The following is a 22600-nucleotide window of genomic DNA, read 5'->3' on the forward strand; positions in this document are numbered from 1 at the left end:
GTTCCTTCAAAAACTGTGTGCAAGAAGAAATGATGCTGTCTTGAAGGCAAATATTGATTTGATTTAGATTTCTATTCTGTTCGTTCGCTGCATTTTATAAATTAATAAAAATAAACTATTAACTTCCATTTTTGAGCATTCTTAGTTTACAGCATTTTTTCCACACGTGCCTAACACTTTTGCGCAGTACTGTATATATGCATTTTATACGTTCTACCTCGCTATACTTTTATCTTTTTACTGTGAAGCTATAGCTATAATTCCTAGTCTCTATGTGATTATGCTACAGATATCTATTGCAGTGCAGTAATAATGGAGGATCTTGGAATGAGGTAGAAGTTTGCCATTGAAATGCTTATTAATAACCAATTTAACCAATTTTAATCAACTAGTAGGTGTATTGTAATTAAAAACATCCCTTTATTATCAAATAAAATGTTAAATTAAAAGCATTGTAGTGTAATTGTATGTTTTTTTATTTAATTAGTATTATGCATTCTTTTAATGTATAGAAAATCCATAAATTTCCCTGAAATTAAAAAGCAAAACAAAAGCATTGTGTGAGACGATCCTCACGGGCACGCCCACGCACCCCGGGAGTGAGCACGCAGCGTCGTACATGAAAGCATGTGACGTCATTACGTGCCTGAGCCTGCCTGAAAATGTTCTCCCGTGTTGTCGGGTTCCGAAGGAGCGCAGCAGGACTTTGCGGTGAAATAACACATGTTTACCCGTGAAGAAAGCAAAAAAAAAAACAGACCGCATGTTTTTCGACTAAGGCGTTTGGTGGAACTGTGATTTTTTTGGGGGGCGACTCCTGCGGGAAGTTTGTGTGACCGTTTTTTCCTCACCCCCCCCCCGGAGTGATGTCGAATCCTGGGAGTCGGAGGAACGGGTCCAGCATCAAAATCCGACTGACAGGTAACAAAAAAAAGAAAATAAATAAGAAAAAGACGCTTGATACATATTTTAACCACAGCTTAAATGTTCCACGTTGAATCCACTACTGTAGCCGATCGATATTGGTGTCTTTGAGGCTCTCGGGTCCTAAACATCCGGTTTTTGTGCTAGCCGTGTTAGCCGAGATGCTAACTAATTACCGAGAGGACAGCCATAAAAAAAACAAAAAAAACTGCTGAGCCCAACATCCTTTGGGTTTTACAGACAACACGAGCGGCTAGTCTTGTGTTTCTATCTCCCTGGGAGCACAAACATACCCACTGCCACGTTTAGAAACTTTAGCACATGCTAGCTTGTTAGCCGGTTAGCAGCTAGTAGCACAGGGGTAATGTTGACCGCTAACGCTTGCTAGGTAGCTTTTTATTTCATTTTACTTTTTGTGAGCGATGTGCGATACCACTAATTTTCCCTTTGATCCAATCCCAAGTAAAGCTAATATCCCGATGCCGATACTTTTACACGTCTACTTGTGTATGTGAAAATTATGACTTTTACAATGAACATTTGTGAATGTAATTATGAAAAATCAACTCTATACCTCTTGTATAAGAATTAAACACGCAGCTAGACGTCAGACTTATCTTTAATCAGACTAATTAAATACAAATCACATAAAAGAAAGCAAAAGTGAAGCTAAGAGCAGCCTCTCTGACTTTGATGTAATTGTTTTTGGACCACACAGAAGTGGTCTTTAGGTTAGAAGTTGGCTGAACTTAAGCCATAAAGGTCACATTTTACATTCTCTATCAGTTCCCATTGATATGTTTTTGTTTAGAAACGACAGCTTGTTGACATGATGTAAGTGTATAAGCCTGTGATGATCACTGTGATGTGTTTTCACTATACACCTGGATGTTGCCTGTCTCTCATAGACGTCTGTCTCAGGTGTTGTGAGATCATTTCCTTGTACGCTCCAACTCTCTGTCACGCTTTTTACTTCTTTTTTTTTTTTTAGAATTAATTACACATTCGGTGTCATAAAAATATTAATATTTCTCGTGAAAGCAGACTTGATATAGATATTTTTGATACTCTATAAAACACACGTCTAGATCGGAGGCGTCGATGTTTGTGGGACGATACGCGTGTCCCCGCTAACCACCAGAGGAGCTTCTGAAAGCAAATGTCGAGCTGCTCTGAGAATTGATCTGTTGGCAGATGTGACACGACTAGTCCCCCATTACCAACTGGTTATCGATTGGCATTTCGCTGCTGTGTCAGCTGTAGCCAGACAAATAACGATATAAATATATAAATAAATAAGCGTGTTACCAGTTGAACCTAAACCCCCTACTCTACCCTACACCACCCCTGCAGAAGATGCTTTGACATGTATGTGTTTAATGTATGATTACAATTACGTTCTGGCTAAATTGTCCACACAAAACGATTGATTTTGATGGTGGTGTTGTGTAACTGAAACTAAACTATTTCATTCGTTCATGAATTAGTTTCCGGGTCAGACAGAAGTCTGGTCTGTAGAGGCTTACAGGAGGCGACACAGCTGGAACGATGGTTTTGTTTTTTACTGTAGCTCACGTTCAGCAAAATGTTTAATCTCAAGTGCATCGGACCAGTAAGATAACAAAATAATAACCTATGAGTAAGGACAACTCCAGATTTTCTCCATTTGTTTTAGTGCAAAGAAGAAGTAAATGACGAGAATGTTGTCTCTTAAGAATAATAAGTGTAATTTGGGCTCATTGCTGTTTAGTCCTCTGACTAAAATATATTTACATTGAATGCTGCGGGCCAGATTAGACCCTCTGGTGGGCCACTTTGGGCTCTTGGGCCGTATGTTTGACACCTGTGCTGTGGCTAATGTGACCCCACCGGGGGCATCCAGGGGCCTCCTTTCACATGGAAGCGACTCCTCTGTGCCTCTGGGCAGACGCCTCGTCCTTCTCCTGCTTCAAAGTTTGCTCTGGATGCTGCTGGATGTTGTCTGATTTAAACCGGTGTTTAGTGGATTCTTGTGAAACGATCTCCTAAACACAGAAGTGCTCAAAAACTGTCTTAAAATGGTATTTATTATCCTTTCAGTGGGGCCGTTTGTGCAGATTATCACCACAGTGTCTCAGCTGTAGTTATTCAGGCCCATAATACAGCAGTAAACCGGTTTATTGACTCAAAATGATCGTGACGGTTAGAAAATCTAGCAATTACAGTAATGAATTAATCATAAATAAGTCATTTTGGTTCTAAAGTGGTTTTAAAGTGTGATGGTTGAACAGACAAAGTAAAAATTCTCTCCTAAACACCAAAGTATTCAAAATATGTCTCAAATTATGGATTATTCTGTTGTTGCTCCTTCTACTGAGATTATTCCTCCAGACATTCATCATACATAGTGTCTAATTTATAGTTGTACAGACCCACAATACAGCAGCACAGCGGTTTAAACCGATAGAAACGTTTGTAGATAAAATTCAAAAGACACCTCATAAAGAGAGATAATTCAAAAGAGACGTCAGCGGTTCAAACGTTCGACAAAAGTTTTATCCTGACTAAGACATCCTGGCGCCAAAGTGTTTTTAAAGTTTATGGTTTTCCCTTGATAGTAAGATAAACAAATTCAGGATAGATGGATAGAAATACTTAAATCCTCTCTAAAACAACTGATTGTTGTTCCTTTCCTCCTTTTTTAAAAACATATTCCACCTCTTGAATATTTAAATTAGAGAGTATTTGTTAGAAATAAAGAAATTCTGTCAATTAAGCATCATACATGAAACATGTAGGAGCTAAAGTGTTGTATTCTGTAGGTGATTAGAGGCGTTTCTTTTTTTATGGCGCGTCATCAGTCCGGAAGTCGCCATTATGATGGAGGCGCTCGACAAACGTAGGAAAAGTAGATAGTGATGGCGTTTTGGCCGCACCAATCGAGCCGACTGCCAAAAACATTCGTAATTTTATGGATTAAAGTTGTTACAAATCAGAGACAATGATGCCAGAAGTTATGAGAGTAAAACCAGGTTCTACGAAGCAAAATCCCAATTAGTTTGGCTCGTTTCTTGTCAGGTAATTGGCTCTAGTTTTCTAGTGTAATGTTAATAATAAAATTCATATCAAGCTAACACCTGTGGCATTATTGACCTGTTTCTTTGCTGATTTCACCCAATCTGGGTCATCGTTTAGATAAAGGTCAGACTTTTTACCAGGAATACAGAGAGAAATACAGTGTACAGCTTCTTTATTGGTCCTTCTGTTTTTATGTGCCGCTCTTTGCCCTCCTAATCTACATTTTAAGAACAGTGTTGCTACTGTAGCAGGCTATTAAGGGCGGTCATGATCAGATACAAGTCAGATATGAATTATATTATTATCATTACACTAGAAAACTAGTTGAGAGCTGCTGCTACCATCATCTCAGTTACGTGACTAGAAACGGTCCAGACTTTTGTCTCGTAGATCCTGGTTTAGCTTCGTTAATCGCAACCTCTGATAACGTTTGGCATTTTTCTCCCTGATTTGTAATAACTTTTGTCAGTCTAGTCTATAAATTCCAAATGGTAATTCATGGTCTGTCCCATTGGTGCAGCCAAAAACACGACAGTAACTCACCATTTTCCACCATTTACTTCAGTCCGTGCTCTTTGTTTGCCTCCAACATGGCCACTTCCAGATTGATGACGCCAATAAAACCAGACCAACATCAATAAAATAGTGAAATAAAAGAACAATAAGAGAGTGGGTAAAATACAATAGGAGTGAATATATTGATCCGTTTAAAAGCAGGAGAATAAATGGGGCAGGATTGAACTGTTCCTGAGCTTTGTCGCAGCAGCATCTTTCTCTTTATAATCATTTAGGATCTGTTGATCTTTTATTCTCATAAAAAGAGAGTTTTCGGACGAGTGGAGATGAAGGGAGGCAGATAAAAAGTATTTCTTGTCTCTGTGTTTAAACCCGTCGGATGCGAGCGGAGGTTATTGACCCCGGCTGTGCCCCGCCCCCACAGGTATGAGTGGAATCCTAATTGGGCGAGGAATGTGCGGCGAGCCAATGGCAGCGCGGCGCTGTCCCCCCGTCTCTGTTTAGTCTGTCAGAGGGAGCGCTTGTTTGGCCTACATCGGGACAGACTGGGTGGTGTTTGTGGAAGTCTGACTCCGGGCCAGATCTCAGACACTGTGGTGTGGTGTTTATGTAGACGTGGTTCAAGAGGAGAAGACGAAGAAGAAGAAGAAGCAGTGGTTCCTGTGTCTTTGTGTCGTTATTTGGATTATAACACGTTTTAGAGAAGATTAAAAAGTAGTAGGATGATATTTATTCCTCACAGACTCAGTAAAAGTGATCTCATAACCACTCAAATATTCAAAAAAACATTTTAAAATATGATTTATCATCGTTTAGAGACATCGTTTGTAGTTATACGGCCCCGTAATACAGCAGAAAACTGGATTATTGGTTGAAAATGAATGAAAAAGGAGGATGTCAGCAATCATAACACTAAGAAAATACAGCAATTATCCCAGTTAATTAAGCATAAATAAGTCATTTTAGGGCTAAAATGTTTGTAGACTGGAATTTTCTTCTTGACGATAAGATAAGACGCAGTAAATGTGATCTCATAAGCACTGAAATATTAAAAAAAACATTTTAAAATATGATTTATGATCATTTTAGAGACATTGTTTGTGCAGACTATCACCACGGTGTCACGTTTATGGTTATACGGCCCCGTAATACAGCAGTAAACTGGATTATTGATTCAATGTGAATGAAACACATATGTCAGAGATCATAACCGTTAGAAAATACAGCAATTATAACAGTTAATTAAGCATAAATAAGTCGTTTTAGGGCTTTTAGACTGTGCACTTTTTGAATATAAGATAAGACACAGTAAAAGTGATTTAATGAAATACTCAAAACTGTCTTAAAATACTATTTATTGTCCTTTTAGAGGGATTGTTTGTGCAGATTATCACCAGACCCTTAATTCAAAATGAATAAAAAAGAGATGTCAGTGATTTATTCCAGTAACCAGAGAAAAACCAGCACATCAAGAGTTATCAAAAGGTTTACTGCACCACCACAATTAAGAAAAACAATTAAGAAAACTCTTAATTGGGGGAAATAAATGGGTCTAAAAGTGTTTCCTGGTCCCAAAAGAAAGGAGTTTATTGTGTTAAAAGGCCACATAGTGAAATACAGGACTCAGCAGGATCATGTTTATTTGAGGCAACACGTGCGGCTCAGGTTCAGGTTCAGGTTCTGGTGCCAGGTCATCGGACTAAGCCTCAAATACAGAACGACCTCAGGACAAGAAGTGACCTGGCAAAACCACCAGAGATGGAGGAGAGAGGAGGGGGGGAGACCTGGACACGGGGAATAATATATAAAATAAGATTAAAAAGGAAAGATCGTTGAAGCTGAAGTGTGTTTATTAGTTGAATCCTGTCACTCAATGAGCAGGAAGTTCTATATAAATATATTAAGAAACCAACAGGAAAAATTAATTATCATTTAAAAACAAAAAAAATTCAGGTTTAAATCGTTTTGAGTTTCATGTATTTCTGATGTTTCTGAAATATTTGCCGGTTCAGTCAAACAGGAAGTGGCCCAGTCGTCATCTCACACCATTTCAGAGTCATTAACAGTTAAACAGTTAAATAAATTACTGCAAATATATGCCAAAACATTAGGTACACTAGTGAATATAAACGATCTTGCATTAAATCTTGTCTGGTTTAGTGTATTTTGAAATATTTCAGGGTTTTTTTTTTTTACCTCTAGTTTCTCATCTTTTTTACGCGTCATACTGTTTTTTTTTTGTTTTTTTTTTTTTTTTTGTTTTTTTAAACCGGTCAGCTTTCAGGTCCTGACGTTGCAGCTTCTGTCACGTTGTAGTTCTCCCTCACACGTCGACTAATCTCGTCGCACAATCTCGATTTGTGACGAGAAGATGCAGGAAGACACAAATAAATGTAGAAAAAATCAACCCAGGGATTTTGCCGGAGGCGTCAATAGGTTTTAAGGAGTAATTAATTAATTTATTGTTTTATATTAGTTATTTCTGATCATGACTTTTTGGCAAAAATTGTTGCAATTTCAAGCCCTAAAAATATTACTTAATTACTTCAAATTAGACTTATATAATATATATGAATATATGAATGAATTAGCCACCTGACCCAAATATTGTTTGACTTTCTCCCAGTTTCTATTTATTTAGAGAGGCTCCATTCCCCCCCATAAAATAGGCGCCTAAGTGGATTTCATCATGAATCGATAGCAGAGCTTTAAAATCAAGATCGATTCTTTTTAGACCCAAAGAAAAAATAACAGGCTGCAAAATGAAAAGTTGAATCAACAGCTCCCTCCCCACCCAGAAGGTTTATTATTTATTGGTGTTATATTAAAAGTGTTTCATTATTGTACCTAATAATATGCTCTAGGTGTGTTGTGTGTGCTTTGGGAAGTTTTATGGACGGAGGAGAATTAAAACGTGGAGGCTGAGTGCAGTGGAAAGCAGGAGAAACGCTCCTTGTTTTATTGTGTCTGTGGATGAGGTGAGTCCTGGGTGAGGAATGTGTGAGTCAGGAGGAGGAGGAGGAGGAGGAGGAGGAGGAGGAGGACATCCTGCAGCCATTCTCCACGGGTTAATCACAGGAAATAGACTCGACTTCACCGGACTCATCACCCTTTCTGAAGAAAAAGAAGAAGAAAGAAACACAGGCGGCCGTGACAAACTTCCTCTGTGGCCGAAACCAACCGCGCCGCGTTTTAATTGGGCCTCAGAGGGCGGAGTCTCTATTAATTCATTTATTAAACGTCTTAATTATGAATCCACTCAGAGTTTAGTCTAAAAGCTGTTAATTAGAATTAATTATCGCTGGAGGCTCAACTCCTTTTGTTTGATCATCGACCTGGAAAAAAAAGAGAGAAATGATCAGCTGATTCTGTTATTATCAATGGAGGTGCTCTACTTCTACTCCTCCATCTTCCTTTTCTTCTTCTTCTTTTTCTTCTTCTGCTCCTCCTCCTCCTCCTTCTTCTTCTTCTTCTACTCTTCCTTCTTCTTCTTCTTCTTCTTCTTCTACTCTTCCTTCTTCTTCTTCTTCTTCTACTCCTCCTCCTTCTTCTTCTTCTACTCTTCCTTCTTCTTCTTCTTCTTCTACTCCTCCTCCTCCTTCTTCTTCTACTACTACTCCTCCTCCTCCTTCTTCTTCTTCTACTCTTCCTTCTTCTTCTTCTTCTTCTGCTCCTCCTCCTCCTCCTTCTTCTTCTTCTACTCTTCCTTCTTCTTTCTTCTACTCCACCTCCTTCTCCTTCTTCTTCTACTCTTCCTTCTTCTTCTTCTTCTTCTTCTGCTCCTCCTTCTTCTTCTACTCCTCCTCCTCCTTCTTCTTCTTCTTCTTCTTCTACTCCTCCTCCTCCTTCTTCTTCTACTACTCCTCCTTCTTCTTCTTCTACTTCTTCTACTCCTCCTCCTCCTTCTTCTTCTTCTACTACTCCTCCTTCTTCTTCTTCTACTACTCCTCCTCCTCCTTCTTCTTCTTCTTCTTCTTCTTCTTCTTCTACTACTCCTTCTTCTTCTTCTACTCCTCCTCCTCCTTCTTCTCCTCCTTATTGTCTTTCTTCTTCTCCTCCTTGTGTGTCTTCATCTTATCGTTTTCTGCTGCTCCTTATTTTTCTACTCCTCCTTCTCCTCCTTTTCTACTTCTCCTCCTCCTCTTCCTTCTGCTCCTCTATTCTCTCCTTCTACTCCTCCTTATTGTCCTCCTTCAGTGTCTTCTTCTTGTCCTTATTTTCCTTCATTTCCCTATTTTTTTCCTCCTCCTCCTCTTTAAAAACTAGCAGGACGTTGTGGATCTTTCAGACTTTCACTAACAAACTGATCCACGTGTCCTTGTTTTCATCCTGTTTGTTATAAACCTAAAAAGATTCGTCTAAATATTTTTTTTTGTGGCTACAAGTTCGAAGAAGATACAAACAGACATTATGTCCTGAGAGCGTAAATATTATTCACTATAATTACACCTCATCATGGGTTGTAACGTCTATTTGAGTGAATCACGGCGTAAATGAACCCGTAATAAAGAGCGTGAACCCGTAATCCTGACAAATATCCGGACTCTTACACATCCTCAGAGTTGTGGTCGGTCCTGCGTGTTGTCGTGTTTTTGTTGTGACTCTACACTTCGCTGCATCACTTTCAGCCGCTCATTACCATCCTCTGGCATTCATACATTATCCTCCATCCCCTTCGTCACGTGTCGTCCGTCTAAACACCGGCGTCTATTGTCGCAGCCTCCGCGCTCTGAGATTAACTACGTAACTGTGTTGACATTTAGCTAATAATGTTTTCTCTCTCCTTTCACAGTATTATGTGCCAAGAACCTCGCAAAGAAAGACTTCTTTCGTAAGTAGTTTGTTGAGATTTCATTCCCTCTTACATGATACCGACTCTGTGAGAGGCTGCGAACAGAACGCCATTGATGGCGGTTTCTCATTTGAAGGGGTAACTACTGACCTGTGGCGCCACCGTGGCACCATAATACCCCCGATTGTTGCCCCACAAACGGGGCGTTTGTTCGCGCTCGCAAAGCTTCTTCCGAACGTGACCAATTTCATTTGCCAGGATTAGAGAGTTTATTTCCTGCAGAGCCACCTTTCAGAGATTAAACCATACACCCGCTGGCCAGTTTATTAGGTACACCAGTGGACACGATGTAACACAACAGTAACACAACTACTGAACTAAACCTTCTCTTATGGAAAATATTGAATTTGATTTGTCCAGGTTTGGAAACCTAATTAAATACTATTTGCTGATACTGAGACACATTCCTAAGGTTTCACTGGAGTTATTTTAGCATGTAGCTGCATTAATATGATCCTAAATAGTATTATCAGTACATTTTTAATTAATATATGCTATGAAAATGGTTTCCTGCAGGTTGTTTCTAATCATTATTTGAGCAAACTGATTAAAATGCACTGGAATCTGAGAAAAAAAGAGAAAAGTATGGAAAATGAGAACTAGTTCCAAGTCTGTTACAACAGTTTGATTTAGTAAAACATGAAATCCTGAATGTTTAACCCTTTTAATGCACAGTCGTCACTGTGGTGGTTAGTTTTGGTGTAAGTGCAAATCAATCAGTGGACGCTTGTGCATCACTTCATACACTTCCACCAATTAACCCGTCAGTGGAAGTACAATTTTTTAAATACTTTTCTTTTAATTCAAAATCAAGATGGCCGACAGAAAGCCAGAAATGCCAAAGAATTTTGTGTAAAACTTCAGTGACAGGGCATCGCTGAAGCTAAAAATAAAAATACTGGCATCACGTAACATCTAAGAATTAATATAATTGTTAAAGTTTCTGGATATTTTTTTTATACTGGAAGAAATTTGTAATTAATCATGTGAGTGGACAATTTTGTACCTTCACTTGCATCGTTTTTTATGTTGCTAAAGCGGAATAAAAACTAAGTAATTCATGCATGAAAGGGTTAAAAATAAATGGATAGATTTGTTTTTGAGGCGCTTGGCTGCACAGCTGAAATGTTTGTATGAAAGCGCAGCCGCTTCATAGATGATCACAGATGGATGATTCACATGCAACTTACAAAAACAAAAAATAATAAAAACCTGCACTGAATGTCTCTGGGTTAGGTTTTAACTTATTTGTATGAGCTACATTATGTAACTTTAATCACCTGGAAAATATTTGGACACATAATAACATATATATTCATATTAATGAAAGAAAACGATTAATTCCATTGTAGCTTGTTCCAAAGTATGAATCATTTCCCCCAATTTAGTCGAGATTAACTGCAGCGCAAACTACATCCTGCAAAAAGAACATTGTGTACTTAATGTTTTGTCAAGTATGTTTGTAGTTATTAATTCAAATGTTGCATTTTTAACCAGACTCCTAATGATTTTAGTGCTTGATTGTTATTTTTAGAACGGATTTACTGGTGTACCTAATGTTTTGGCGCTGTTAACGAATGGGTTTCCTGGGTGCAGGTCTGCCGGACCCGTTTGCCAAGGTGGTGGTGGACGGATCGGGTCAATGCCACTCCACAGACACAGTCAAGAGCACACTGGACCCCAAATGGAATCAGCACTACGACCTGTGAGCCTCATTCATTAATAACGCTCCTAAACATCTACTTAATTATACATAGGTTGTATTGTGCTGAAGTGAAGAGGTGGATATAAATCATCTTGTTTTTATTTTTTCAGCTACATTGGAAAGACAGACTCCATCACCATCAGTATATGGAACCACAAGAAGATCCATAAACGACAGGGGGCTGGTTTCCTGGGCTGCATACGACTTCTTTCCAACGCCATTAGCCGGCTAAAAGACACAGGATGTACGTCTGTTTCTGTTTTTCTTTAAACCATAGACTGTACTTCCGTGCATTCGCCAAACTGAAGCTATTTCAACATTTTGCGAGTTTGTAGCCGACCTGAGGGCGGAGCTACGGCACCGATGCCCCGCCCACACGTCCTCCAGACTTTTAATTAATACTAGACTCTGCTCTACCTTCACCAGCTACAAGGAAATATCAGATTATAGGGATGTAACGATACATTCAACTCATGATTCGATTACATTTTCTTTTACACAGAATGAGCTTGTTTGACTATTTATGACTGAAAATTATGCCTTTAATTATTTTTCAAACAAAAAGCACATTTCTGAGGTAGAATGTAACTTAAAAGCACAAAGTATTCAATGAATGTGTATTTAAAAAGCATCCTACATCCTATTTGGCCCAAGTCCCGCCCACTAACGTGGAGGGGGGTGGAGCTTATTACCTATTCTGCAGCCACCAGGGGGAGCTCCACTTGCTTTGGCTTCACTTTAGAGGAGCCGTTCCATCTCTGTTCAGTCTATGGTTTAAACACACACTTTTCCACATCGTTAATTTGTCACAATTAATTAAAAATGTGTTTAATTCTTCTTCTTCTTCTTCCAGACCAGCGACTAGATCTGTGTAAGCTAAACGCGTCTGACAGTGATGCCGTGCGGGGGCAGATTGTAGGTAAGGATGAACTCATTAATAGATTATAAATCTTTAGAGACGTCCCGGTTGTTTTTGTTTTTTTTTTAAACAAAAACCAGATGAGGTCGAAACTTCAGCCAAGATCGTTTTAGGTCCAACAAAACAAAAAAGAAGAAGAAGAAGAAGAACATCTTTTTCTGTTTTAATGAGAAGGAGACTGTGAGGAAGACGAAGAAAAAGATGAAGAGAAGAAAAAGAAGCAAATATAAAGAACATGACGAAAAGATGATGAAGAGAAGAAGAAGAAAAGATGGTGAAAAAAGTGTTGTGAGGAAGAAAAAAGATGAAAAGATGGAGAAGAAGAAAAAATTATGAGGAAAAGGAAGAAGAAACATTGAACAGGAGAAGATAATAATAATAATAATAATAATAATAAGGTAATAATAATAATAGATAGTAGAAGAAGAAAATGATGATGAAGGAAAAACATGTTAAGATGATGGTGAAGAAAAAGAAAACATGATGAAGGGGAAGAATAAAAACAGGAGAAGAAGAAAATAATAAGGTAATAGTAGACAGTAGAAGAAGAACGTGATGATGATGAGGAGAAGAAGAAGAAGGGAGAACATGATGATGATGATGATGTTGATGTTCATGATGTTCATGTCTCTTCCTCCTCTGTGTGTTCACAGTCAGTCTTCAGACACGAGACAGAATCGGTAGCGGAGGTCCTGTAGTCGACTGTCGAGGTTTACTGGAGAACGACGGGTGAGTCCTCTTCGTCTTCCTCTTCCTCTTCCTCTTCATCGTCATGTGACGTCTCTAAAGACGAGTCCAGACCTTCACCGTCTGTCTCTGTCCGTCCAGCCCCGTGTTTGAGGGATGTTTCAGCGAAGAGCCGCTGCCCTACTCCGACCCGACCGGCGCCGCTGGAGGCGGGACCTGCCGGCTGGACTCCCCCGGCCAGGACGGCCACCTTCAGACCCAGCGAATCAGAAGCCAGGACTCCAGAGGCCACGCCCACACCCCCCAGAACAGACCCCACGGGCACCAGCCCCCCGACCTCCCCGAGGGCTACGGTCAGTTTCTGTCCTTTGAGTCTGAAATGTGAACCGTCGCGTTTTTATAAGCAGACGTTCTTGTTTTATTTTTTTAAAAACAGAGCAGAGAACGACGGTGCAGGGCCAGGTTTACTTCCTCCACACACAGACCGGCGTCAGCACCTGGCACGACCCTCGGATACCGCGGTATGATCGCATTAACGTTAACACACTTAAAACGGTAAAGTTCAGAGGAAGGCGGTGCAGCCGTCACACTGTAAATATTAAGGTTTTTATTCCTTTGACCAGATTGTTCCGTGTAAACACATCTGAGTAACGAGTGGTGACGGTTGTAAACTAAAGTGGATTTGAACTCCTGAGATAAACTAATCAGAGTCTGATCTGAAAGCTCCCTTTGACGGTGGGGACGGGTGATACGGGCTAAAAATGTGTCCCGATAAATTTTGGGTCGTCATACTGGGAAAGTTTTCACACCATGATCCATCCGGTCATGCTGGAGACAAAAGGTAAAAAGGTAAAAAGGTACGGCTATAATCAAACGCTACCTCCTGCTAATAGTAGCTCTTCCTAGCATCCTAGCTAATAGTAGCTCTTCCTAGCCTGCTAGCTGATGATAGCTCTTCCTAGCCTGCTAGCTGATAGTAGCTCTTCCTAGCCTCCTAGCCAATGGTAGCGCTTCCTAGCATCCTAGCCAATAGTAGCTCTCCCTAGCATCCTAGCTAATAGTAGCTCTCCCTAGCATCCTAGCTAATAGTAGCTCTCTCTAGCCTTCTAGCTAATGGTCGCTATTCCTAGCTTCCTATCTAATGGTAGCTCTTCCTAGCATCCTGTCTAGTGGTAGCTCTTCCTAGCCTCCCAGCTAATGGTACCTATTCCTAGCGTCCTAGCTAATGGTAGCTCTTCCTAGCCTCCTAGCTAATGATAGCTCTTCCTGCCTCCTAGCTAATGGTAGCTCTTCCTGCCTCCTAGCTAATGGTAGCTTTTCCTAGCCTCTTAGCTTATGGTTGCTCTTCCTAACCTCACAGCTAATGGTAGCTCTTCCTCTAGCCTCCTATCTAACTGTGGCCTTCCTAGCCTCCCAGCTAATGGTAACTATTCCTAGCGTCCCAGCTAATGGTAGCTCTTCCTAGCCTCCTAGCTAATGGTAGCTCTTCCTAGCCTCCTAGGTAATGGTAGCTCTTCCCAGCCTTCTAGCTAATGGTAGCTCTTCCTAGCCTGCTAGCTAATGGTAACTATTCCTAGCCTCCTAGGTAATGGTAGCTCTTCCCAGCCTTCTAGCTAATGGTAGCTCTTCCTAGCCTGCTAGCTAATGGTAACTATTCCTAGCCTCCTAGGTAATGGTAGCTCTTCCTAGCCTGCTAGCTAATGGTAACTATTCCTAGCCTCCTAGGTAATGGTAGCTCTTCCTAGCCTCCTAGGTAATGGTAGCTCTTCCTAGCCTGCTAGCTAATGGCAGCTCTTTCTAGCCTCCTAGGTAATGGTAGCTCTTCCTAACCTCATAGCTTATGGTAGCTCTTCCTCTAGCCTCCTATCTAACTGTGGCCTTCCTAGCCTCCTAGCTAATAGTAGCTCTACCTACCCTGCTTGCTAATAGTAGCTCTTGATATCCTCCTTGCTAATAGTGGATCTTGCTAGAATCCTAGCTAAAAGTAGCTCCTTCTAGCCTCCTACCTAATAGTAGCTGTTGCTAGCCTCCTTGCTAATAGTGGTGGTAGTCTTTAGAAGTATTTTGTTTTTCCCACTGTTTTTTCACACAGATTAAGAGTAAATCTCAGGTTAATAAGTTCACGTCGAGGACTTATGGACGTATACAGTCGTATTTAGGTTGAGCAGTTTCCGACAAAGCGTTTGATTGTTGTGTTTCTGCTGCAGGGACCTGGCCAGCATCAGCTGTGAGGAGCTCGGCCCGTTGCCCGTGGGCTGGGAGGTCCGAAGCACCGTGTCCGGTCGGATCTACTTTGTGGACCACAACAACCGAACCACACAGTTCACAGACCCACGTCTACACACCATCATCAGGTGAACACACACACTGTGAAAGCTCCGCGGCTACACCTAGCGCGCTAATCTGTTATCGGTCTAAGTGATGTCCTTTTCCTCTCCTCCAGCCAACAGTCCCAAGTAAAGGAGTCGTCCCAGGCCCCCCAGATGGAGGTGGGGGGCGAAGAAGGGGGAGGTGGAGGAGTGAGCGGCGGCGGCGTGGTCGGTGGAGGAGGCGGAGGCGGTGGAGGAGGAGGAGGAGGTGAAGGAGACGTAGCGGCGCGCTACGAGAGAGACTTGGTGCATAAGCTGAAGCTGCTTCGCCACGAGCTGTCGCTGCAGCAGCCTCAGGCAGGACACTGTCGCATCGAGGTGTCCCGGGAGGAGATCTTTGAGGTGGGGGGCATAAAAACCGTTCAACGCTTAGACGTTTATAAAAGCAGAAACATCCTCAATGTGTGTGAACTGTGTGCGCAGGAGTCGTATCGGCAGATAATGAAGATGAGGCCCAAAGACCTGAAGAAGAGGCTGATGGTGAAGTTCAGGGGGGAGGAGGGGCTGGATTATGGAGGCGTGGCCAGGTAATTTATATCTTTTTAGACGAAGACTTTCTCTGTCTCCTGATGCTTCTAGTTGTTGTTAGTTTAACGTGTGTGTGTTGTTGTTGTGTCTCCAGGGAGTGGCTGTACCTGCTGTGCCATGAAATGTTGAACCCCTATTACGGCCTTTTCCAGTACTCAACAGACAACATCTACACACTACAGATCAACCCGGACTCCTCCATCAATCCCGTGAGTTCATACCAACAATAACACAATAATAAACCTTTAAACACTTCAATAAACCAATAAAACCTTTAATAAACTTTTTAATAAAAAAAATAAACCATTAATAAACTATTTAATAAACAAATAAACCCATTAATAAAATGAGCACTTTAATAAACCCATAAACCCTTTAATAAACTATTTAATAAAAAATAAACCGTTAATAAACACTTTAATAAACCAATAAACCCTTTAATAAACTATTTAATAAACAAATAAACCATAAATAAACACTTTAATAAATGATTTAATAAAAAATAAACCCTTTAATAAACTGTTTAATAACTAAAACCCTTTAAAAAATATTTAATACAATAATAAGCCCTTTAATAAACAAATTAATAAAAAATAAATTCATTAATAAACTATAATGAGCTGTTTAATAAACCCTTTAACTCTTTAATAATCAAATAAACTCTTAAATAAACACATTTACTCTCTTTACTCTAAACTAATAAACTCTTTATAAACTAATTAACCTTTTAATGAGCTCTTTAATAAACTAATATTTAATAAACTAATTAACTCTGTAATAAACTAATTAACTCTTAAACAAATTTACTCTTTAATAACCTAATTAACTCTTTAATGAATAAATGAACCCTTTAAATGAGCTCTTTAATAAACTAATAGTCTTTAATAAACATATTAACTCTTCAATAAACTCTTTAATAAACCCTTTAATAAACTAATTAACTATGTAATAATCTAATTAACCCTTTAATAATCTAACAAAGTCTTTAATAAACTAACTTTTTAATAATCTAATAAACCCTTTAATAGACTAAACAAGTATTTAAATGACTAATGTGTATCTTTAATAAGCTCCTTACTGTTGTCGTCTTTCTCCTCAGGACCACTTGTCGTATTTCCACTTCGTGGGTCGTGTCATGGGTCTGGCCGTCTTCCACAGTCACTACATCAACGGGAGCTTCACGCTGCCGTTCTACAAGCAGCTGCTGGGAAAACCCATCCAGCTCAACGACCTGGAGACCACCGACCCCGAGCTGCACAAGAGCCTCGTCTGGATCCTGTGAGTTAAACGACAAACTGATTGGTCATAAACCCGGTTTGAGCTCGTTGTGACTCCCCGTAAAACCGTCTCTGTGCAGAGAGAACGACATCACGTCGGTCCTGGACCACACCTTCTGCGTGGAGCACAACGCCTTCGGGAAGTTTTTACAGCACGAACTCAAACCCAACGGACGCAACATCCCGGTCACCGAGGAGAACAAGAAGGAATACGTCAGGTGGAAAACCGTCGCTCGGACACAGACTCGCGAAGCAGCTCGTTTCCCACCTGAGGTTTAATTTCAGTTTGTATTTTTTTTTAGGCTCTATGTGAACTGGAGGTTCATGCGCGGGATCGAAGCCCAGTTTCTGGCTCTGCAGAAAGGCTTCAGTGAACTCATCCCTCAGCACCTCCTCAAACCCTTCGACCACAAAGAGCTCGAGGTACGTGTCCAAGATCGGATTTAGATTCAAACATACGTGAATTTACAAAGCACAGAGGTAACAGACTGTAGCTGCTGTGAAAGTTGTGGACAAAACACAACACTGACACATAAAACTAGACAGAAATCACTTATTCTGTATCATTCACATTCATTTATAATAGGGAAGTTAATCAAATGTAAACACTTTGCACTAAAACAAGTTTCAAGTCTGGTTTTAAACTCTCAAATAAAAGAGAAATAAAAAAATAAGAGTTTATATGACTTTTAATTAAAGATTTAATCTTTGAAAAAATGAAACAGAACATCAATTTTAGAAGAAAGGAGTCGTTATTTGGCGTTTTTGTAGAAGAAGAAGTTCTTTTGTGTCGTCTAAACGGAGCACGGACGTGACTCTGGATCAATATTCAGATGTAATTTGAGACTTTCTGGCTCCGATCAGGTCGACTCTGAATTAATCTCTGATAAATGGAGAAGCACCAGGTTCATTTAGGGCGGAACATAAAACGACTTCCTGCTTCCTACAAGGACAATGCTTTAAGTCTTTAAATCACATTAGTAGTGATTAATAGATTAATAAAAACTCTAATGAGCTTTAATGGCCAAGTATTTGTGCACATACCAGGAATTTAACTCACTTTGCTCAATGATATAAGCATAAAAATAAAAGCACAAGGGAAAAAAAACTGCACAACATAAATTAGACTTAAAGAATAAGATAATAGTAGAAGCAGATATATACAATGAAAGTAAGTAAAAGAATTGAATAAAGTACACAATTGGAATCGGTATCGTTTTAAGGGTGCTGATATCGGTGCTGGTATCGACAATTTTTAGACGATATCCAGCCCTAAAGGGAAATAATGTTACAGGAACAAAACATTTCCAAACCAAAACAGAAAGTTAAATCAAAAAATGCAGAGCGAGGAAATTTACTTTCTATACTTAATCCATGAAAAAAAAAAAAAAAAGAACGGTGACAATTATAGAAGAAAAGACGACTCTCGTTTCTGTGTTGAAAATCAAACTTGAAAAACTTACAACAAGAAAGAAAAGCGATTTACTTATACATGTTTTAACACACAAAGGATGAGCACAGTTGGTCTCGTAGCCATTTCTATGTTATGTGAAGGTTCTTTTTCTAGGTCTGGGCACAAATACACAATAATCATTTGACAGTTTCGATGCTACTTGGTGCTGGGTTGTTTCTACCGATACCGAGCCCTGTATCCCTGTGGTTTGATTCTCATTCACTGAATCCCTCCTCCCTCCTCCCTCCTCCCTCCTCCCTCCTTCCTCCCTCCTCCAGCTGATCATCGGTGGGCTGGGGAAGATAGACCTGGCCGACTGGAAGACCAACACGCGTCTGAAACACTGCACCAGCGAGAGCAACGTGGTGCGGTGGTTCTGGCAGGCGGTGGAGGCGTTCAGCGAGGAGCGGCGAGGACGCCTCCTGCAGTTCGTCACCGGCTCCACCAGGGTTCCTCTGCAGGGGTTCAAAGCGCTGCAGGGTGGGTCATGCACCGGCTTCACGGGACGTCCACACAATTAATCACTCCTCACACTAATTAGACTTAAAACGTATGAAAACTAAGCATCATCTCTGAACAGGAAGTAGTATAAAAAACTATGTCCTCATATGTGGACACTGGGATTATTTATTTATATTATAAAGAAGTCACCAATGTGTGACAAAAATATAAAACTGTTCATTTTTAATACCTAAATAAGAGACACAACAATGAAGTCCCAACGTCCTCAAATGAGTACTTGCTAATTAGCGATGTGGTAGCTTGTTGCTATTGATAAAATTTGTTTGACATTTGTGAGTCGCATCGAACTAGACGGAAATAAGCATAAATAAGTAACGTTTGCTACCACTAGATGGCAGACTAATTCGCCCACTAGTGTGGACAATGGGTTTAAATGAAGCAGAATAAGCTGCAATAAAACCTAAAACTTAATGTCCCCATATGAGGACGCAGAGTCCCAGGAGGTTTAATAATTATGTCCAGGCAGCTGTGTATAAGAATACGTATATTTCACTTAAGGTTCTCCATGTTCTACACACTATATTAAAATTTACAGGTACAATAACTAAAAAAACACCATAAAATAAAAATTTAAATAGATGAGATCAATGACATTAGTGTGAAACAAAGAAAAGCTACAATATCAGAGTCTAGTACTAAAGATTGTTAGAGCTAAAAGTTGCTCCTACTGGTAAGAAAATTCTGACGTTTGGTGAGAATTTCCCCTCAAAGTCAGGAGAAGATGCTTGTAAAGATAAAAAGTTATTACTAAACAATCTTAGCTCTAAGGTGAGATCTGCTTCGATCAGGGAGCAGGACTTTTAAGAGGACTTTTTATGTAAAATATTATTTATAATTAAATTTGCACACATTAAATTTGGAATAGTTTTACCTGAGGACGTCCTGTGATTCAGATATTAACCCTACGTCTCTGTTTCATGTGGTTCATTCACACCAGATAAACAAACTAAATGTGTTTTACTCTAATTTACTGTCTGGTGTTATGGCTACTTCCCGTCTCACTTCACTGCATCAGAGACAGTTTTACTTGCTTTTCAAATTATAAAAGACGATACAAATATATTTTTGATACAGTTTTTTCTGGGGAAGAAATTTAAATCATATATTGATGAGGTTAATTATGTGTTTTATTTAAGATTTGTGCTTTATTTTCTTATCTTCAAACATTAATGCTTGATTTAATGATTTCATTTGTCTAAATGGGTGAATTGGTTCAGAGATTTCTTGATTTTTTCTTTCTAACATCTGTCCAAACTTTTAATTATAGCACATCCTTCATTATTCTTAAGTGAAAAGAGGCAGAAAAAAAAGACGTAAATCAAACAAAAGTTACCAGAATTATGCTTCAGGTAATTTGCGGTGTAATTATTACTTTACATGTTCGATTCAGTTGAGATCACCTCCAACATTATTACAAATTACCTGAGGACCCAGATAAAACTGGTCCTGGTTTATTGGGGATATTTCAGGAATCAGAATCTGTACGAGGAAGAATAAAACCTTGTTCATATGGGATTATTTTTACCAGGGAACTCCGGTAATTTCTAATAATCACAGAGTTCGTGTGTGATCTTAATCCCCTGAGAATCGTCCATATGCATCATTTGTAAAGTAATAATTACACCTCAAATTACCTGAACCATAGATCTCATAAAACAGAGGTCTTCTGATAAAACTAATCGACGTCTCTGTGATTTAGAGGTTTAGGAGTTTTTACTTTTTCAAGACTTTTGTTTGATTTGCAGCTTTTTTTCTGCCTCTTGTCTCTTAAGAATCATTAAGGATGTATTTTTGTCATCCATCATAATTTGCAAAGTAATCAAAACTGTCCCTGACTCACAGCGGAGTGAGACGGAGCCGTAACAACGGATAATAAATCAGAGTAAAACACAAACACAGTTTGTGCAGATAAAGCTAAACAAACGGTATCAGAGCATCTGTGTTAAACTGTTGTTAAAGGACGTTGTTAAAGTTTCCCACAGTAGAACAGTCATAACTAGAATGTATGTGTGTAAGGTTCTACAGGTTCTGCAGGACCAAGGCTCTTCACCATCCACCTGATAGACGCCAACACAGACAACCTGCCCAAGGCCCACACATGGTGAGGACGCCCTCAAACACTCGCGTTCATGTTTATGTTCACTCTAATGTGTGTGTATATGGACTAATTGTGTGGGTCTGGCTCCAGTTTTAACAGGATAGACATCCCTCCCTACGAATCCTACGAGAAACTTTACGAGAAGCTGCTGACGGCCGTGGAGGAAACCTGTGGCTTCGCTGTGGAGTGACACAAAAAAACAAAAAAAAAAGAATCTGCGCCTGCACTTGCACACGACTATTTGACATTTTACAAACAAACAAACACAGACAAAGACCAAGGAGTAAACAAGGAGTACACAACCAGAGGAGGAACACAACACACAACAACACCACCAACATCTGTCCCAGGAGGAGGAAGCACAGCAGCAGCAGCAGCAGCAGCGGGAGGATTTTAAACTTTTTCCAGATGTTTTCAAGGAGCATTTTTTATTATCCCTCAGTTTTAACAAAAGCTACATCTTCAGAATAATAAAAAAAGACAAAAACAAACAAAAAAAAGAAAGACTAAAAACCAGTTTGAGCGGATCGGCCGATCGATCGACCAACGAGCCTAAAGAACACGTTTTATTCGAGGCTCGACCGATGGACTCGTCTCCACGCTTCGTCTTTAACCACTGTGTCAGGATGCATGTGTGCGTTTTTGTGTGCGTGCATGAGAGAGGATTTGAGTGAGTGTGTGTGTATGTGTGTGTGTGTGAGAGAGAGAGAGTGTGTGAGGCATGGCACAAAAAAAAAAAAAAACAACGAACCGATCAAATGAGCCTGCTCTTCTTCCGTTTGTACCTTAGCGACCACTCTCTGATCTGATTTTCTTATTATTTATTACTAAGTGATTACTGACCAAGCTGCTACGTTCGCTCTACTAAGAGCCCACACTAATCTCTTCTTCATTCAACGGTCAATTCACACGTCATTCAAGTGATCCACAAAGTGGGTTGGGTTGAATTTTTTTGTTACATTTTTTTTTTTAACATAATTACTGCGGAGAAAAACTGTGGGGTTATTATTTTTTCTTTTTTTTTTTTTTAATTATTATTATTATTATTATTCCTTTTATTGAAGTGAACAGGAAGTGACTTTCCTGACACCTACTGACGTCATGGACCTGGATATTATTATTTTTTATTATTTTTAAAATGAGCCACGACGATGGAACAAAGGAGGAATTCTTCAGTTTGTACGTGACGTGAATAATAAAAAGTCTCATAAGCCTTTCACACACGTTTCGTCATCCATTTCACCTTCTTCGTATTTTTATTATTATTCTTTGCAGCCCTGCTTTTGTCTTTTTTTTTTTTTTTCTCCGCAGCCCGAATGTCTGAAAAAAAATAAATAAATAAATAAAAATAAACAATCCTAGTTCTCAACAAGAACCATGAAGAGAATCTGGAAACAAAATGAAAAGTTGGGATCTGTCGGTGGATTGAAGACTGTTCAGCGGCGACGTTTCAAACTTTTTGTTTTGTTTTTTGTTTCGTTTTTTTTTTCTAGGGTCTGAGTTTACTGTGTAATGGATGCAAGAGTATTGTAACTTACTATGTACTAAACATTTATGAAAAAATACAATGTAAATAAGATTATATTAAAAGAAATTAAATTGAAAATACATTTCCCTGTGTGTCGCCTGCTTCATTTTCTCCCTGAATAAATACAAAGGTCTGAAGGTTTATTGAAACATTTATCAGTACAAA

The 22600-nt window shown here is 39.5% G+C and overlaps 1 protein-coding gene across 2 annotated transcripts; it reads left to right on the forward strand.

The window, feature by feature from the left end:
* The first annotated feature begins 654 nt into the window (after positions 1-654).
* Positions 655-22517, forward strand: smurf1 (SMAD specific E3 ubiquitin protein ligase 1). Of its 2 annotated transcripts, none has more exons than XM_047572090.1 (18): positions 655-921; positions 9290-9328; positions 10946-11054; positions 11165-11298; positions 11908-11973; positions 12627-12702; positions 12802-13013; positions 13097-13181; positions 14868-15014; positions 15104-15371; positions 15453-15556; positions 15652-15766; positions 16657-16835; positions 16915-17052; positions 17137-17257; positions 18566-18767; positions 20826-20910; positions 20998-22517. In XM_047572090.1, exons 1-18 carry the CDS (start codon positions 867-869, stop codon positions 21095-21097), a joined length of 2235 nt encoding a protein of 744 aa, XP_047428046.1. In that variant the 5' UTR covers positions 655-866; the 3' UTR covers positions 21098-22517. The 2 variants fall into 2 exon arrangements, with proteins under 2 accessions (XP_047428046.1, XP_047428047.1); XM_047572091.1 differs by having other exon boundaries at positions 20835-20910.
* Positions 22518-22600: the final 83 nt, after the last annotated feature.

This window comes from Mugil cephalus, chromosome 20 (genome assembly GCF_022458985.1).
Source record: "Mugil cephalus isolate CIBA_MC_2020 chromosome 20, CIBA_Mcephalus_1.1, whole genome shotgun sequence".
NCBI lineage: Eukaryota > Metazoa > Chordata > Actinopteri > Mugiliformes > Mugilidae > Mugil > Mugil cephalus.

Excerpts from the sequence above, each read along its gene's own strand:
- smurf1 (XM_047572090.1), top strand. The coding sequence starts at position 867 with ATGTCGAATCCTGGGAGTCGGAGGAACGGGTCCAGCATCAAAATCCGA. Across the intron at positions 15,015-15,103 it reads CGTCTACACACCATCATCAG|CCAACAGTCCCAAGTAAAGG; the intron begins GTGAACACACAC and ends CCTCTCCTCCAG. Across the intron at positions 15,767-16,656 it reads CGGACTCCTCCATCAATCCC|GACCACTTGTCGTATTTCCA; the intron begins GTGAGTTCATAC and ends CTTTCTCCTCAG.